Below are 19,331 nucleotides of genomic sequence, written 5' to 3'. Positions count from 1 at the left end.
TTCCAATTTAGTTTCTTAAGTTCAAGATTAAAGCTGCCCAGTTGCCTACCAATGAGATCACTGGGGCCTGGGGAAATGGTAGGTGGAAAGAAAACTGGCGATTGTAGATCCTCATCTCAAGGAACCCAGATACCCCTCCTAACTACATCCAGGAAAACCTTAAAAAGCAGCAGCAAAGTTCAAAGTGAGTATTAAAACCCAAACCAAACAACTCCACCGCACCGGTTCCATGCTTCCCCAGTCAGCACACCTCTTTGTATCTTGGTTTGCACTACATTCTATGCTGTGTGAGCTCCTGCCTTCCGAAGAATAACTGCGTTTAGATTCCAGGTCTGTTATTCTTGGTCTTTGTGTAGTTCCTCTAGTTATGATATACACAGCCAAACGAGCTTAGCGTGACTAAAGTTCATTTACAACTTGCAAAATCAAAGCCATTGCTTGCTAAAGGGTTTTTATACAGAAGATTCATCCCTGCCCCACCCCTACTGATTTCATGTTCCTCGGAATGGCCTTAACGACTATTTATACATTCGCTGAAGGAAAAGTGTTGGGGCAACTGAAGTATTAAAATAAAAACACATGGATCTATTTTGAGTGCATCACTGCCAGAGACAGGAATTGTGATTTTTATGTTGGAGAGTCTTTTGACCATCCTGCTGTTTATTAAGCCAAATGTTCACCAGAAACAGATGATCACCTCCAGTGCTGACCTTACAAAGCGAGCATGTGCTTGTGACTTACATTTACAGGGTTCCAGGGTGGCCGTCCAAGTTCCCTTTGAAAAATTAGTGACATCGCATCAAGGAAATACTAACATGCACTTAAATGGGAAGGCCATCTTTTGACTCTAAATTATTTCACACAAGCAGACAAACCCTACCATGTCATACCATACAAACAAGTTTAATTGTGTAGTTACAGTCAATAACCACTCCTAATCAGGACATTTCTGCATAAAGAAAATTGTGATACACTTATAAAAACAGCCAGCTGTAACAAAATAGCTGGTGTTTTCATAGCCATAAACTCATAAAAAAAGAAATACACCTTTATACAGAAATTTTATACAGATGTAGCTTTAAAGTTGATTGTAAACCAAAGGAAGACACATTGCAAACATCAATTATTTTCACATTAATTGCATAATTTTCTAAGGTGATCTATTAGTTTTATTTACCTAAGCTTATTTGCATGATAGTAAAAATTGCATCCAACAGTAAGAGTGAAGCTTATAGTATGAATTGCTTGGATAACATAGAGCACTTTTTATAGGCAACTGTGTAAAGCACATTTTCTCTATTTAAAACTTTTTAAGACACTTTGTTTTACTGCCCATCAAAATACATTTATAAATAGAAAAAACAAAACAAAACAAATCAGTATGGGTAACAAGAGAAGCAACAGTACACTTAACGGAAACTTCCAAAAAATTAATTACAACCTGATGCTGCAGGATCTACAAATAAATAATGAGGACTAAATCGTGTTTCACATTTTCTTTTCGTCTCCTCTTTTTTTTAATTGTTTAACAATGAGAATGAAAAAAAAATTACAGTGACCTGTTATTTCCAAAAGTAAAAACAAATTTGAATTACGGCAGAGCCATATAACACAAGGCATTTGTTGGCATATGTCATTTTTAAACTGCATTCCACAGTCTGTAGTTCTTTTGTAACATACAATAGAGTAACAAACTCTTTTTTTTTTCTTTTTCTTTTTTTTTTTAAATAGGGGGCGAGTTTCCAAAGATCAGTGTGGAGTGTGACAGAAATAATTAAAGGAAAGGAAAATAATCATCACAGAAGTTATAATGCTTGTTTGAAGGCTCCAGAATTAAAAAATAAAATAAACTATGATAAAAACCATAAAATCACTGGGGTCATGCTTACGAGGCACACACCGTGGTGCCTCCCGTGAGTACAAATGTTAACACCAAACAATCCTTGATGCCTCACCTGGGCTGCCCAGCAGTTTGTCAAACAGCGAGACACTGTGTGCTGCAGTCTGTATTAGCCTTTCCCAACTTTCCTGTTTGTGCAAGTTTCTCAAGAGTCATTGGCCAAACAATGAACCACCAAGGTTTTCAGAGAGAATACGGGGCGGACTTGTCGCGTTGTTAGTAAATTACCAGTGGCACTGTCGAAGGAAAATAATACTTTTATTTCAGTCTTTCAAGTCCGCGCTAATGTCTGTGTTGCCGTCCACCGAGAGCTCTTCTTCTAGTTTCACGGAAAACAGGGTGTTGGCATTTTTATCTTGGATGCTCTCTTCCAAATCCTTAAGCAGCTCCTCTTCTTTGTACTCGGCCACGTCCACCTCCAGCCCGGAGTTGTCCTTCAGCTTGCCGTGGTGCTTGAGATAATAGCGCTGGTTCTGAAAGAACTTGATGAGGGTGTACTTGGGGAGGTCGAGCTGCGCCGACAGAGTCTGGATGGCCTCTTCATCAGGATACAGGCCCACGTCTTGGATGAAGCTCTGCAGGATGCCCAGGGCTTCCACGGAGATTTTGGTGCGCGGCCGGGCCTTCGGACGGCTCTCCTCCTCCGCCTCGGCGGGCGAGGCCACGGGGGGCTGCCGCGGGGGCAGCCGAGGGCCGGCCTGCTCCCGGGGCTGCGGCAGCGGCGGCGGGGGCGCTTGCGGCGGCTGCTGCTGCTGGGGCTGGGGCTGCGGCTGCTGCTGCTGCTGCAAAGAAACCAGGAGACCATCAGCATTCTGCTGCCTCATCCTTTGACACTGAGCTGTCTACGATGAGGGCGCACGGCACTGGGGGTCCCAGACCCAGCTACTTGGAGAGGGACACACATGCACCCTGAGTAGGCCACAGCATCCGGGAAAAGGAGAGGGAAGTGATAGGAACAAGAAAGCCAATGCACTAACACAGCCGCTGCGCCCGTGGGTCAAGAGCTCGGGAGAGCCTCTTCGGCCCGGATTCTGCAAACCCGAGCCACACACTGCCAGAGGACCAGCGAGGGCGCATCAAAGGGAAGACAGCAGGGCAGACCGCGATGTTACTAAGTAACTGAGGATTCGAGGGAAGATCCAGAAGTCAGGATTTCAAAGGCAGTTTAGAGAGGTGGAAGCAGGGCCTGGAGATACTGAGATGGATGTGCATTTTGCCCCACTGCCTCTGAAGGCTGCAACATGGAGCGAGAACAGGAAGGGAATCACGTGCCCATTCGGAACAGAATGGCTACGAGTCTGCTCGGATTCAGCATTTTCTGGGTCCAACGGATTGTTGAGAGTCCCCCGTTGGTGCGTTTCCCAGCAGGCAGGTCCACTTTAACACACACACAATTTCTTACCAAAATACACGAGGCCGGTGCTCCAAGTTTCTTTACCCAAAAAAGAAAGGTTCGACCCAGCGCACAAAGGCTAGCAAATTGTTTTGTCTATAGGAAACTCAGATATGACTAGGATTTAAATTTAGTAGTGTATACAGACATCTTTTTTCATAATTAGTATCTGTATATGCACTGTAATTTCCATACACAATTAGACATAACAAATGTGACACACACATGTACTGCACACGCTAGATCCCAAATTCTTATAAGCAAAGTAACCTGAGAGTGTGGCAAAAGAGAACGCTTACATTGTGTCTGAACACGTCTCTTTATCCCCCTAAGAAGTGATTTTATTAAAAACAATTTACATTTTCAAACAAGTACTACTTTTATTACTTAACATATATCTTTCTCTTTTTTGTTTGTGCTAAACAATAAGTTTTTCAGGCTTTCATGGATATTTTAGTGCTTGATATCCTCAGGGATTCTCTTTTTCAATTTGCTTTATCTTTAATACACACTCAAGGATTTTTTTCCCCTGCTGCATGGTAACTCTATTATTGTTTTTAACTATATATATCTATAGCTATATTATTTTTTTCCCATAGCAGTATCAAGAAACAATGTAGGTGGTGCAAAGAGGGGGAAAAAAAACATTAACATTTTAGGATTGTGAAAGGCAATAGCATTTTCCCTTAAGGAAGAAAACACATTGCCATAGATTTAGCAGAAACAAGTTCTAGCGGGTGGGCTTCAGGAAGTTCAAGGGGTGGGGGGGAATGGAGTTAAAAGATTAGAGCATTTCCTCACAAACCTTTTGAAGTCCCGTCATATTGCCCATGTTTAATTAAAACACCCTTCCTAAGCAGGCAGGGCCACAAGGCTACCAACAAATAACTTTATCCCAAAATTTTCTAGTTAAAATTCCTTTCCCTGGGTAGATGAGTGGAGAGGCATGTACCACAACAAGCCATGCATAAGGTGGGAATTGCTGGCCCAGGGGTATCTGACTATATGGTTAGTGCTCTCAAATGCGTAGATTCTCAGCAAGGGAGCAGAGCAGGACTTTAAGCCACCCCATCTCCCTGTTTTTCTAGCATAGGTAACTTGTGCCCGCTCACCTGGGGAGCAGCACCGAGCCATGGTGCGGGGGTCGGCAGGCCTGGTAAGAAAGCGGCTCTAGACTCTCCTTTCCCAAGGGTGGTGGGAGAGGGGCTCTAAAGGAAAGACAAACAGACATGACTCACCCCTAACTTGTGTTCAGCGAGGGTACTGGGGGAGGGAAGGGGGAGGTGAAAGGCTGAGCACTAGGAAGTTAAGATTGCAAGTAGGTTTCCCTCCCCTCCTCTTTGTGGATAGAATTTAAGATGCAGGGGGAAAAATAAAAAAGGATGTGATTCTACAAATTCCCTCTACAGAAACAGTCATTCTTTTATTTGGAGGGAGGATAGCATTCGTCGAAAAGTAGATGGTGTTTTAAATTCTGAATTTACAAAAAAATGCAGCTCTCAGACCAACCCAGGCCATGGGAACAAAGGCACACAAGGAATGTTAGAAAGGGGTCCTGCCATGCTGTGGGGGGCAGGTGAGGGCGGAGGAACTCGTCTCTCAATACGCGCACTGAACAGAGAGGGTGGGTTCCTCCCCTCCAGCCCCTGAGCAAAATGGCAGGGGATGGCTGTCTCTTGCTAAAAAGCTTCTGTTTAGACTGGCACGACAATGAGAAACGCTCATTTCCCTGCTAACGTTGAAAGCTGCCTTTACATGGTGCTATACTGAGTTGGCCAAGGTAAACGAACCTGAATCTGCTCTGCTGGAACGTGGATGATGTGGGGCGGCCGGTCGCCATGGTGATGCACCGCGTTGCTCTCCTGTTCATAAATGGCATCACGCTCTGGCTGAGGAAGGCTGAGGAACCTTCGAATCATGGAGAGGTTCTCCCACAGAGTCCTGTTTTCTGGAGAAGGATCTTCCTTCCAGCGTAACAGCTCACACAACCAGCCCTAAGAGACAAAGGCAGGACAGGTGAGCTCCCGCCTGCCTACGGGGGATGGGAAGTGACATTGCTCCACTGGGCGCTCAGAAGGGAGAGAGCCCTTGCAGTTACTTTTGCAGAAGCTTCGAACGAACGCTTCAAACGGCTTTGTTTTTACCTGTTAAAACAGGACAGGTGGGGCTGCCAGGGAGGCAGATTCTATTCCTAATCAAACTTCAGATTTCTCCCTTAAAGGAGGGACAGTATTTTTCAGAATTCACATGGACGAGAGCATACACCATGAACTTGAATTATGCCAGATCCGGGGAGAGCAAACTTGAATAGACTTCTGATCTTTTCTGCTAAGAGGCCATGTGAGGAAGCAGCAGGGTATTTTTAAAGGCAGATTTTGATACTTTTTTTTCTTTAGAAGGAATCAGAGCTTAATTTTTTTATATGAGAAAGGAAAACAAACATGAATGTATGCTCCTGAAAAAGAGAAAGAACAAGGTCAACGGGACGAACAAAAATGCTAGGCAAGGTAAGATGCACATTGGAGATTAGAAGACTTCTCCAAGGAAGAACTTTCTTAAAACAAAAACACCCCAAAAATTAAAAACACTTCAGAGTCTTCATTTTTCTGCTCACTGCTGTGTGCACATACGACCTGCCAGGCAAGCATTTTCGGAAAGGAAAGAAAAGAACATGCCCCATACATGCTAAAGCCTCAACCAATCTGGCTCCTCTGGAGGCCCAGTGTTTGGTCCTGGGATGGTCTACCAAGGACTGAGCGATCCAGCAGAGTACATTTTCCATCTCAAATCCTCCCCATCTCAACAGTCATATAGGACACTAAGCAAAAGGGGGAAGGAAGAGGGAAGGTGTCCCACCTGGATTCCCTGTCACCAACTTCCATCCCTCAGCCCCAAGACAGCTGCGAATTCACAACTCCATGGGAAGATGCCTTGAGAACTTCTTAACCTGGAGAGGCTTGAGAGGTTCCTCCACTGCTTTACTGACACCCCGACCCCAGGGCGGAGGCGGCAGTGACCAAACAGTTGTCAAAGGCTCGATCCACTTGTCTCCAAGGAACACTCTAATTTACTCTCTACCTTCTTTCCCTTCCCCTCCTCAGCCTGCCAGAGACAAGGAAAGGCAGCGTTCTCACCAGAGCCCCTCCCTGGCCCGACCCTCCCTTGCCCAGGAGTCCTGCCTCAACAACAACAAAAAAATCACAAGCACCTGATTCCCCATTTTAAACTCTCTTTTTTTGTTAAATCTGACCTTGGACAATGAGCTCTCTTGGAAACGTCAAGGACACTAGTTGGAAGGAAACAGGGCACTGTTTTATTCTATTTGAATTGGGGGAGTCCCCAAGGGAAGGCTTTTATGTAGCTCTGGGTGACACCAGAAAATGCCATGACTTCCGGACCCTTCTTTACAATCTGACCCACTGGAACCTTGTCCTTTCTTGACCAGCCAAGGGGGAGAGTTGCTAAGCCGGACAAGATCCTCCACTCCTGCTTCCCTTAAAGGGAGTTTCGATTCTCTAACTCAACTCCCAAACCAAAGGCACGCTCCTCAGTTCAATTCTTACTCATGGCCACCCTATAAACCCACCTGCTGCCATTGAGTTGATGATGACTCAGAGGGTTTTGAGCCTATCAATCTTTACAGGAGCAGAGAGTCATCTTTCTCCGGAGGTACAGCTGATGGGTTTGAACTGCCAACCTTGCAGTTAGCAATCCATTGCCTTACCCCAACAGTGCCACCAGGGTTACCTTAGTGACCTCAGAAGACACAGTCAACTGCTCCCTTTGAGGCTGTATATCTTTATAAGAATAGCCTCATCTTTCTCCCAAAGAGCTGCCAGTGGATTTGAACTACAGACCTTGCGGTTAGTGACCCAACACCTAACATACCAGGTTTCCCTTTTCTCCCAGAGTCCTTTATTTAAAACAAATAGATATATTTGGGCCAATCACAGACCCATTTGATGCCACTAAGTGTGTAACTCAAGCTTAAAGAGGCAATTTTATTAAGTGATGTTAGTCATTATTAAATAATAACATTTTACTAAATGATTATAAAATAATAGCAATAAGTTAGTTGTGATTACATGGTCACTCAATACACTTCTTTTCAGACTATAGTGAGGGTGTATATTTCAGCCCCATTCATATGAACTTTATAACTGAACATCCAGGCAGTATTTGTGGTTCACTTGTAGACAATGTCTTAGAGATGTTTATTTAGTACTTAACGGTGTCTTATATCTTCCTACATCTAAGCTAGTTCTTTATACTTTAACTCTGTCTTGTGGCTGTGCACGTTTCAGATAGAAATCTCCCCATAGGCTTGAGTACTAACCATGGTTGAAATTACTCGCCCCTCCGTCTGGGTGTTGGTCTTCTGCTGTGGCAGTTGACAGGCCCCCTGTACCCGGACCCAGCAAATGACTACCCATTTGATTTACTCTCAAGAGGATTTCAGAAGGTCCATAAAGAGCAGAAAAGGGTTTTTTTGGTAGGGTGTTTTTTTTTTTTAAACACTTTGTGAGTATTCTACTAGAACAAGTAGGGCTAAAACATTGAGTATCTAAGAATTTATTTTAGAAATAAATGCTTGGATCTAAAAATTGCTAAAAGTTAAATTAGGAATGATTTGTGTAAGAAATGTTTCTTAGAGCAAGCTTAAAATTTGCAATGATTTTTCAAATCCTTTAGAAACTTAAAAAGTAACACAGATCAGTTAGCACTTGGATATATGTGGGGGGAAAAACCATGTGGATCACAGATGTTCCTTGGAAACGAAAATCATTAGTTCTTTTAAAATGGCTAATAATGATCGCTAATTCCTAAACAATCACACTCATGCTGGTTTAACAAATATTTCAGAAAAAGAGCCCTGACTCATTCAACAAATATTTTGCTCATATTGTCCCTTCTGTGTCTCTGTTCTTACGAGACAGATCCTTATTTTTATTAATTGCCCATGACTAACATAACATTTCCAGTAGTTTGCTATTAACCTCTGCCCTTAAATAATACTTCTAATTCCTTATCTAAAAATAATTTGATGAATTATAAGTTGAAGCATGTCTCCGCTAGCCTTTCAAGACACACGATGATTTTTAAGAGACTGAAATCAGATGCTTCTTAGAAAAATCTTTAATGGTGCGCAGCTGGGAACGGTTAGCTCCAGCAGGGTATTCCAAAAAACAGAATGGGGAAGGAGTGTGCGCTTTTCTGGATGTGCGGGTCTCAGGGAAAAATAATGGGAAACAGACATTTTGACACAGCAGTTCTTGGTCGGCAGAGAAGTAAATTGGCCTGTTCCCAGTTTACAAGGGCAAAAATAAGATTAATTTATTCAGGGGCTATTTAAATATCTTGCACTATCTTGGCTATTTAAAATTCGATCAACTGAGTATACGGGTAATGGCCGTGAGCTGATCTCTGTTTTGCAGGAAGCAACTAGGGGAGTCAACTGCTTGTAAGTCCCCGCTACCTTTACTCGGTCAGGTTTCGTATGTGTTATTGGGAGAGCAAATAAACCTGGGAAAGCACTGAACATGTCGGAAAACTGGCAACTATTTGACGAAAATATTGTTCTCCCAAGGGCTGCGGTGGTTTTGAAAGGATCAAGAGGAGCACTGAAGTGAGCGACAAAATGCAGCAAGTTGTCACAAAATGTGAACAGAATGACATTTTTAGGCGCGATCTCTGGAACTAGAAATATTATAAAACCATATGCAGGGAGAGGGGGAGGTCAACTCTCTAAATTAGATTGCAACTTTTCTGGACAGTAGAAGAGACAGTCGACTGTCCTGAGCTCAAGAGGCGGATCCATTCTCAGGAAACTAAAATGGCACAATCAGCCACCAACACTCTAAACGGAGTAAATTTGCCAAGCAACATGACGCTGCATATAAAGAGGGCAAAATATAAACAGTAGCCACATGTAAATAAATTAGTCAAACTTTCAGGATGTTACTACTTTTCAAACTGACAAAGTTTAATTTGACACCTTCTGTTCCAAACCTTTTGTTTCCATTCAAATGGCGCCTTGCACTGTTGCGATCCATCACAGTGCTCCCCTATTACTTAAAGAAAAGGGGAAAAACTGGCACGGACCCTGCATAAGCTGAAAATGCCATGCAGATGAATTCTGAGATAATATGTTCAAACCTGTTACATACAACACAAATCCTGTAAAGTTATGTATTGTAAACCTACATTTATTCGAACTAAAAGTCTTAAATCCATCTGCCACAAAGGAAACACCGTTATGTACTTTACAGTAACCAAGAGCCATCAGCAAATGCCTTGCTATCATAAGCAGGAAAACGGTGCAAAGATGCTAAACCTGAGCCTGCATGAAAGAACATTCTTTTGCCTGCTTTGGGTCAGGGAATCTACTAAAGAAAGGTGGTACACTATTGGTGGGGAGACGGGGGCACAAAGGAGAGAAAAGGCAGACTGACTGCCAAACCAGTACTGGGGGGGGGGGGCACAAACTCAATGACAACACCATCGCAATGTATTATGGTCTATGAAACACATGACGGTATGCTCATTTAAAAGGAAAAATTAGCAGTTCTAAACTCAATATTCTAATGATGTGCTTTACTGACAGAATCTTGTTCCACATTTAAATAAAAATCCTGGCACCTTCGTCTCTCAGCTACTCATTTCCAACCAAACTCAATATCTGATTTTCACGCCACTCTTTTTTTTAGAACAGTTCATTCATGTCAATTCCCTTCTAACATTTTAGCGGATAAGGGGGCACAATGATTTTAATTGGGTCAGGAGAGTAACCTCCTTTCAGGAAGGAATTGATTGTACCTACAAAGCCCCGTGCACATAACAAGGAGAATTCTGGAACTATACGTGACCTCCTCCCTGGGGGACGGACAACTGAAAAGTGGGTGAAGGGAGACGTCGGACAGGGCAAGATATGACAAAATAATAATTTATAAACTATCAAGGCTCATGAGGGAGGGGGGAGCGGGGAGGGAGGGGAAAAATGAGGACCTAATGCCGGGGGCTTAAGTGGAGAGGAAATGTTTTGAGAATGATGAAGGCAATGAATGTACAAATGCGCTTTACACAATTGATGTATGTATGGATTGTGATAAGAGTTGTATGAGCCCCTAATAAAATGATTAGGAAAAAAAATGATAAAGGAAAAACAAAAACAAGGAGAATTCTTACAGGGCCTGCTTTGTGCCAAAGCTGGGTACATTTAACAACTGGTTTTCCAGAGCAGAAAAGACTTCTGTATGACTAGAGAAAAAAGTCATTTAATGCTATACACATATATGTACATATTATCATTATGTATATACATTTTAAAACCAAGAGCTTTAAAAAAAAGAGAAAGAAAATGACAAATAATTCTTGCTGCAACGAAGATGGAAAAACACATTTCAAAAAAGCAGAATGGTAATTTGAATTCTAAAAAGCAAAACATCGTATAGGCTGCATGCTATTCCACCTCACCCCTCATCTTTTATGTGCTATTTGCGGGAGTATTTTGTTCCAATCTCTGGGGCATATAGTAGAATAATATATGATATTAAAAGAAATCAATCTAAATAGGGGGTGTTTGATACAAACATTTTAGTCAAAAGCATGAATTACATTTTAGCAACTAGTAGGAACAAGGATTAAGTACATAATCCATTAAATAGTACTTCTACCACAAAAAATTCACTATTGTAGACTAAACTACACCAGGCTTTTTGAATGAGTACATTTTCAATAGCAACTAGCGATAAAGCTAGCAATTTATCATTCATCAAATAATTTTCTACTTTTAAAAGAATCTGTAAGTGTTACTTATGCTAATGAAGACAGTTTTTAATCTGCCCACAAACATGCTAACAGAGGACAAGTTTCATATTTTTTATTTTATTTATTTTAATTTGCAAAGCTGTCGGCGGCACTTGAGGGTTATTTCACATCAGTGTTCTATGAGCCGGGTTGGGGGGGGGGGGGACGGGACGGGGGATGGGGGGACTTGAGTTCGAATCATCAGCGCTCCCCAAACCTTCACCCTCAGCATAACGCTTTAAAGGTAGCACATAAAAATGCCCAGTGACTCACAATGCTTCAAAGCACCCCCTTAAACATCCTGGAGGAGTTCCGTTCTCCTTCCACATGGAACCTCAAATACAGCTATGAAAACACATGACTTCTTTAGGAGCCTTAGCACAGGCACACACACAACCGAGGAGTGGAGGAACGACCAGCTACAGGGTGTCAGGCCTGCGAGTGTGTTTCAGACACCAGCTTCTAGCCTTTCTTTCGGGAAGAATCGTAGCACTTTCAAACAGCGAGAAACAAAACAGTAGCAAAGCAATACTGAAAGCATTTTAAATTATTTACTAGGTTAAGAGGGTGAAATGATACTTTAAATACATCAAATTTCATCATCGAGGCCATTTTTTGGTGGCAAAGTGGTATTGATCCTTCCAAATGCTTAAAATTAACTATTTTCCAGAAGGTCATTATTTGATTAAAGGCATTAAAGTTGAGGGCAAGAAGTGAAGCACTTCTTCTTCTTCCTCATTCAAATCATCATATAATTTAATCAAAACCATCCCATCATGTCCTGTAATAAAAACGCTTGTCTTAAGATATTGTTCTTTACCTAACATATTAACCTTTAAATGTTATGAAGTTCTTTAGAAGCAAACCTTTGCTAAAGCAGATTATTCTATAACATAATGAGAGGTTATATTCTATAACATTAATAAAGATGCATGTTCTCCTCTATGGAATTAGTAGAAGCTGGATTAATCTTTCTCCCGAGTTTAATAACATCTACTTTGTATAAAGTGGAAAGAATCTGAGTACCTTATCCTGCTAAGTTAACATTCGTCTTATTAAAGAAAATATGGAAAATGAATTTGAACACGGGCATACCATTAAATTCACTTTCTATTTTAAAAGTAGCACATTAGACCCACTTTATTTAAATATGGTTTTAAATAAATAATGCGTACGTGTTATATACATATTAAATGGCATACATAGGTGCATGAATGTATAAGTAGATATATAGCTCCAGGTCTCTATTCATGCTCAATATATGTATCTTCTAGATGTGATTTCTGATACATATTCTGCTAAAAAGATATCACCACAATAACCTTTTAAATTGTTACTATTTTTAAGCTCCCAAATGGTTGCTGTTTTTAAATTCTCTCCAGACTCTACAGTTTAAGGAGCTTGGCCAAAAATCAGTGGGTTTCCACATTGTACAAACAATGGTTATCCAGAAATTTCTCACTTGAGCAAATTTCTGTTACTTTTCCTAGGGAAGCTAAACAAACAGTTTCTGGACATTTCTTCCTGGCAGAAATGTTTATAATGTTTCTGAGGGGTGTTTATATAACTTGGGGAAGAGCTTCCAGTAAAGCTTAGTGAATATAGAAGGAATATTCAAAATCACTAGTATATTGCTTTCATTTTTCGACTTCACTTAGAATTTAATCACGTAAAAAGTCATCATTTGTTTCCTGTAAATTTTAAGTGCACATCATTTCTGCCTTCTCGAATCCATTGATTTAGGATGTACATAAATAGGATAGTTTTTCTCCTTTGCTAGAGACCGTTTGGTTTCTAAAATTTTGGGGAGTTGAAGAAAACAGTTCTCACTTTAAAAGGTTTTCAAATAAGGAAAATTCAGATATTAAATATTTTTTAAAAGGGAAGAACGATGTAAGCAAGGATAAGAGAAGAAAATACAAGGATGAAATCCTTCGTAAGTTGTTAAGCTAGTCAGCATGAAGATCATCTCTTAATTTGATGGGTATAGATAACTTCCAAAGAAATTTTATTTAAAAAAAATTAGATCTGGGAGACATCTAATTTAAAAAAATTTTTTATACTTCACAACATACAGAGAAACAATTTTCATTCATCTCTCTCGAATTCCTTTAACCACCTTTGAGCTGCTGTAGGGAAAGGGATGCTAGGATGAGAATCTATGCCTTAGGGTCCCTGTGCCCCAACCCTATACTGTCACAGTGTCCATTGCTATTGAGAAGCCACTTCCAGCCCCGAGGGGCAGTCGAACAGGGTAGAACTGCTCAGCCCCAGAATCTTTATCAAAGAAAATAAACACACCTTTCTCCCACTGACCCCTCAGTTAATAGCAGGGCAATTACCGTATATACTCGAGTACAAGCCGAGATTTTCAGCACATTTTAATGCCGTTTTTGTGGTAAAATTCGGTGCCTCGGTTGATATTCGGTCGGCTGATACTCGAGTATGTAACCGCACTGCCAGCACTCCTCATTTCCAAACCACCCATACTCAACTCCCACTAACCTTCACTGCCTTTCCAATACAGAGAGTGAGTTCATGAGCCCTAAGGGCAGCATCAAGGCTCCTCCCACTCACTCACGCCCAAATCCACAATCCCCTGGGCTATCACTCGATGCCCCTCACTGCCCCACACTCCGCTCACTATGCCTCAGACTATTCTCTCTGAGCAGCAAGCCCGTCCTTTCTCTTTTGTTCTGCCCAGTTTAACACAACTTCTCTTTCAAGCCAAGTTTAAGCACCTCTATATAGCACTAAAAATTTATATCCTATCTAGGCATTTATCTCTGTAAATTTGAGCCTCTGATCCCTCCTTTACAAAATGCAGAGGAGAGCAGTATAAATCTCACAGACTTTAGCTGAATCAAATGGAATAGCATGTAGTAAAGTCCAGTACATGAGCCATGATATCATCAAACGCCTGATGGGCTTACCTGAAATGATTTGCCTTAAATGGCTCAGAGTGTACTTGGGAAGATGGGGCACTCAAACATAAGGATTAAAGTAAGGCAGCAAGTCAATGATGGGCCACGACCAAGAGGGACCCAAGTGGAGGAGGAGGAGATGAGTTGGCTGGCTAAGGAAGTCATCCCTGATGAAGAATTATTTGGGCTTGATTTTGGAGGATGAGCAATATTTAAAGAGGTGAGGAAGCGTGAGTAAGAGAAACTTAGGGTGTGCTGGGAAGAACAGAGAGACCAGCTGCTTCCAGGTTGGCCACAACTACAACCCCTTTGTTAGTGCTGTGCCTTTAATATACTTTCTTAAAAACAGTCTAGTAATTAGCGGGCAATGTCTCAGTCTATTCACATCAGGTGAGTCAGAGTGGACCCCACAGCAGCTAGCAATTTGACATATCTTCTATTCTATCTACTGTACTTCTAAGAGCTATCTATTTAGAAAACCTGGGTTTTCACTCACTCAAATCCCTAGTCTATCACTTATTTGGGAGTGGGCGGGGCATGCTACTTAAATTCTGTAGAACACAGAATTTCTCCTCTATAAAATGGTACTACTTTCAGCATCTGATTCATGGGATATAATACATCAGGTATGAGAATTAAATGAGATGGAAGACCTGATACAAGAACAGTACAACGAATATTAACAATTACTAATTTTTGCTTGTTATTATTTTCATAATCACACTAGTGTCATCAGAAATTATCTATGGAAGTAGTGAAAATCATTCAATTTCCAGATCCCAATCCAAATTCAGTGTCTTCTCCCAAAACTAGGTTCTCCTGGAGCTTCACTCACTTAATAGCATTACCCACGCACCCGGCTCCGTAGTAAGCCGAACTACTGTTCATCCAAGCCTAAAGTGGGATACTCTTTCTGAGAGGCAACGTAACACTTCTACCAACAGGCTTTGAAACACACCTCTTTTTTGATTCATAACTTTACTTCTGAGAATTAATCCCAAGGACAAGGTCATCAAAGATGAGTACAAAGACTCAACCATTCACATCAACATTTTTGTATGATGGCCGAAGTTGAACAGAACCTAAATACCCCGGGGCGGGGAATTCGTTTAGCAAAGTTGAAAATTATGAGCCATTCTTAATGGTCTACTATGGAAAAGTGTATGATAAATGGGAAACAAAAAAATCCCAGCGGGTTAACAAGTTGCATGGGCAGCACAAAAGTGAATGCAAAGTAAATACACACACAATAGACATATTCCTATATAAGGGAGCTTCAAAACATTCCTGAAAAAATTCCCACACCTTTTGATTCCACTTGTCCATGAATCTTTTGGCATTCCCTCCTGTCCATGTAGACATGAGTCTGTGCATAAAGAGCCTAAAGCTGAGTATTACAAGTGTCCATCTCTGGGGTGCTTGGGATTATGAGCACTGTTTCTCTCTGCTTAGGCTATCTGGTTTTCCTATGATGGCCACTTGTGGCTTGGCAATAAAAAAAGGAAAGCACATTTTAAAATCTCATTTTTCTGATCTGCTGCCTCCAGAGCCAAACAATCAAAAATTTCTCTCGAGCCCACCCTCCACAGACGTCTCTTGAATTTGCTCCTTCCTTCCAGGTCCCACAGCTCAGGCTGAGCCCTCAGCCCTGCCTCCAGGCCCCAGGCTGACAGGCTTCTTCACTCCAGTCCAGGAGTCCCTGCCCCTCCCTGCCGAGTTCAGTTTACTATAAACAAATGTCAAGATGCATATCCCTTTGGCAAACCCTTTTCTTTTCTTCACCTGAGGGGGCCTGGAGACAGCAGTCAGGCTCACACCTACGTGAATGAGTGTAGAAATGGTGCAAGGGATTCTCTCCCACACCCCGAAATGGCAGTGCATGGGGAGGACAGAAACGGCCTATAGAAGTGGCGTAATTGGGGCCATTTAGCTAGCAGCAAAAAATACAAAGCCCAAACTACACATCTCTGTAACTCCTGAGGGCATCATGTTTCCTAGCAAAGGCAATAATGAACCGTCATCATGGCCTTGCTGCGTTATAAAGAACAAGTGAAATCAAGCTATCCTATTGATGTGACAGCAAACGCCATCATAGGTCTTGGTCAACAGCAAGTAAACATATATTTGGCTGAGGTGGGAAAATTCACTATTCCCGTCTGGTTCAACCTAAATAAAGATGCTCTTACACCGTTATGTAATGAAGAAAATGTCTTACCCAGGTCACTTCCGAAAGTCACGAGCATACATTTACCCGTTTATCTTCCTAGTCAAGATGATAAAGATCATTAAGAAATAAGCTTTTTTTTTTTTTGTAGATGGCATAGCCAAGGCAAGCAAGTAAATAAATAAGTTCCAAAATAAAAACTTGTAAAAGTCTTAAGTCACATCGAATCCATCCTTTTCAGGTGACAACCTGGTGGGCTGGCTTGTGTGCTTGACAAACTAAATGACTACCAGGTGGTTTTAAATAACTATCTTGGCCACTGCATCACTAATTGAGATCTATCACACTTTTCAGGGCTGCGGATCTCTCCTCAAATGAGATCTACTCCCCATTATGCATATTTAGGAGCTGGGAATTAAAAATTTAAATCTTCTCTCTCTGGTGTTCTAGGAGAGATGACAAAAGAATTTTTAAAACCAAGGGAAGGCAATTTGGGATTGTAAAAGTTATGGGAATCATATCCTAAGAGGAACCATCAAGCTGTCCAGGGTCATTATGAGCTCCCAACTTGCTTATGATTTTGCAGATAAAGCAATACCCGTTTTGTGGCCAAAACCACATCATTTTATCCATTATGCAAACCTACTAATCAGAAGTTGGCTTAATGTGGGGGACTCTGATCTTGTGATTCACAAGTAGGCATTAAGGGGGAGAAAAAAAAAGATGGCATAAATAGTTCCCAATCATCGTGGGGGGCTGTGAGATGGGTTTGGGACTCTTGACAATCAATCGCTTGGCTATCATTCTGCCCATGAAAGGAGGCAAGGAGGCTGCTGGGTCCTGCACAGGGCCCACTTACAGCTCCTCATTTGGCTTTATCCAATTTCTGTGGCTTCATTTCCAACTCCAGGTCTCTTGTCCTAAGGGCCTTGGAGCTGGTTTGAACCACCAATCTTTTGCACCACCCCATAGGCTCTCATGGAAGACCCCACCCCGGAAAGAAGGGCAAGAGCGAACACTGACCCAACTCTAAGTCTTCGGTGCACAGAACCTGCACACACGCAGGCCCGCACTGGCCCCTCTGGGAACCCGCTGGCTTTTGCGAAGATGGTATTGTGAGCAGATACAAATCTGCTTCTGATTCATCTCATCCTTCCACATCTGAGCCATCTCTGTCTGGGCCAGCTATGGCGCAGGTTAAGCGGAGGTGTGGGGGCAGATATAACGGGAGATCAATTCTCAAAACACTGATCAGCAAGGGGCGACTCGCTGTAAAACATCCGCATTTTTACATTTCAAGCTTCATGCACAGGCCAACCGGCAAAGAATTTCTGGTCCAAGAAGCACGCCCCCACACTTGCTCAGCTGCTTTGGCTTATACACGGTCCAACACAGGATGATGGTCACGACTATTGGCGAGGAAAGGCTGTCGGTGAGGTTTTTGTTTTTGCTGTTGTTTAACATGTTACTGCAATTATACACCTTGACTATGTGCTTTGCAGTAAAGGGCACTTGAAAAATAAACTACTGATAATGTTACCAAGAGGCCATTAAAGAACAAATAAATATTTCCTAGGTAAATCCCAGAATGCCTTGGCTACTGTATTAAAAATGTGATTTTTTCTTTTTCTGTGTACGATGTAATCACTCATCTCAGCTTTCTTTTGTACCAGGAACTCTTCTGGAATCTGGTAAAGCCTACAGCTGCGCTTCAGAATCATGTCATTAGATGCCTGAAATCAAATCCAAAAGATTTCAAAGAAGACCCACTGTCCTTCCTTATGAAGACCCAACACAGAACATCTAACTACTACTGCTACAATCAGGAGTGATGAACTTGAGCTATCGTAACACCTTACTGTGATATGAGTATTACCTGTGATTCAGGATGACAAAGTCACACAATGCTATTAATATTCTTGTGATTTTTTTGCTTCAATGGATCACTGAATGAAATGCCAAATTTCATTAAGAATTAAGTGAAAAGTAATGATGTGTACCCCCCACCCACTCCATCCAAATATATGCAACCACTTGGGGATGGTGGCCCATCGGTGACGTATCCTTGAATGAGATGCCTCAGAAGAGTGCATGTGTGTACATATGTGCGTACCTGCTGCGGTGGTTGTTAGTACCTGTCCTTGAGTTGGTTCGGACCCGTAGCTACCTTAGCACAAAAGGACACACTGCTTGGTCCTGTGCCATCCTCACAACTGTCCCCACGCTTGAGCTCACTGCTGTAGCCTTGTGTGTGTACATGCTACCTATCTATGTAAGACAGACGATGCTGGTGCTTATGGATTCATGAAACAAATCTCCTGTCTTTGCCACTACAAGATCAAGTCTCTTAAGAGATGACTTGGAGGAAAACAGCTCATCCTGCATCTACTGGCTCCCAGATGGTGTTCTGAGGAGCCCCAGGTGTCTGAAGGCTCTGGCAGTGCGCGGGGTGAGTGTGGATGAGCGTGTGTCTGTGAGCTTATGAGTGGACTCCTACTCAACAGTCTAGTCAATGGAACCTGATGTACATATTTCATTTATAGCCGAGATTTAACTTATAAAGCAATGGTCCTAGTGCGTAAAAGAGACTGACCATTGGATTGCTTCCTAAAGATCTTTAGGATGTCTTCCCAGTCCTGTTACAAACACAGAGAATGAATACATTAAGTTTAAATAACACGCCCATATTCCAACTCTGAGTCCCAGAGTATATTCCTTTCTCCCATCCATATAGATGCACCACTTCCCAGATTAATAAGTATCTCGGTATAGATGCCTGAGAGATGCAAATGGTTATGGTGCTCAGCTGCCAACTGGTGTTGGAGGTTCAAGTCCACTCAGAGGCACCTTGAGAGAAAAACCTGGTGACTCCCGAAGAAGTCAACGACACCCTACAGACTACAGTTCACTCGGATGCACACACAGGGCTACCACATGTTAGGAGGCCACTGGACAGAAATGAGTTTTCAACTGGTTTGTTCTTAAGCTTCATTATTAACCTAGTTACTATGAAGAAAAACAAAATCAGCAGAGCATCCTTTAAGAAAGGCTTTAGCCCAGCTATCAAAAGATATAGCGTCTGGGGTCTTAAAGGCTTGAAGGTAAACAAGCGGCCATCTAGCTCAGAAGCAACAAAGCCCACAT

The 19,331-nt window shown here is 42.0% G+C and overlaps 1 protein-coding gene across 4 annotated transcripts in view; it reads right to left on the bottom strand.

Moving 5' to 3' along the window:
* Nucleotides 1-887: 887 nt before the first annotated feature.
* SATB1 (SATB homeobox 1) overlaps nucleotides 888-19,331 on the bottom strand; it is an 84,958-nt gene continuing 66,514 nt past the window's right edge. For 2 of the 4 annotated variants that reach the window (XM_045297582.1, XM_004704018.2), the window contains exons 10-12: nucleotides 5,084-5,287; nucleotides 4,406-4,501; nucleotides 888-2,682 (exon numbers count right to left, since the gene is read on the bottom strand). In XM_045297582.1, the coding sequence (XP_045153517.1) occupies nucleotides 2,164-2,682; nucleotides 4,406-4,501; nucleotides 5,084-5,287 (819 nt within the window). In that variant the 3' untranslated portion in view covers nucleotides 888-2,163. The remainder of the gene's footprint in view (nucleotides 2,683-4,405; nucleotides 4,502-5,083; nucleotides 5,288-19,331) is intronic. The other 2 variants (XM_004704021.2, XM_045297583.1) reach the window with 2 other exon arrangements.

Source organism: Echinops telfairi, unplaced genomic scaffold (assembly GCF_000313985.2).
Source record: "Echinops telfairi isolate 266 unplaced genomic scaffold, ASM31398v2 ScPeMD7_7420;HRSCAF=8458, whole genome shotgun sequence".
Lineage (NCBI taxonomy): Eukaryota > Metazoa > Chordata > Mammalia > Afrosoricida > Tenrecidae > Echinops > Echinops telfairi.
The sequence above is the reverse complement of the archived record's forward strand: the minus strand, read 5'-3'. Positions and strand labels throughout refer to the sequence as shown.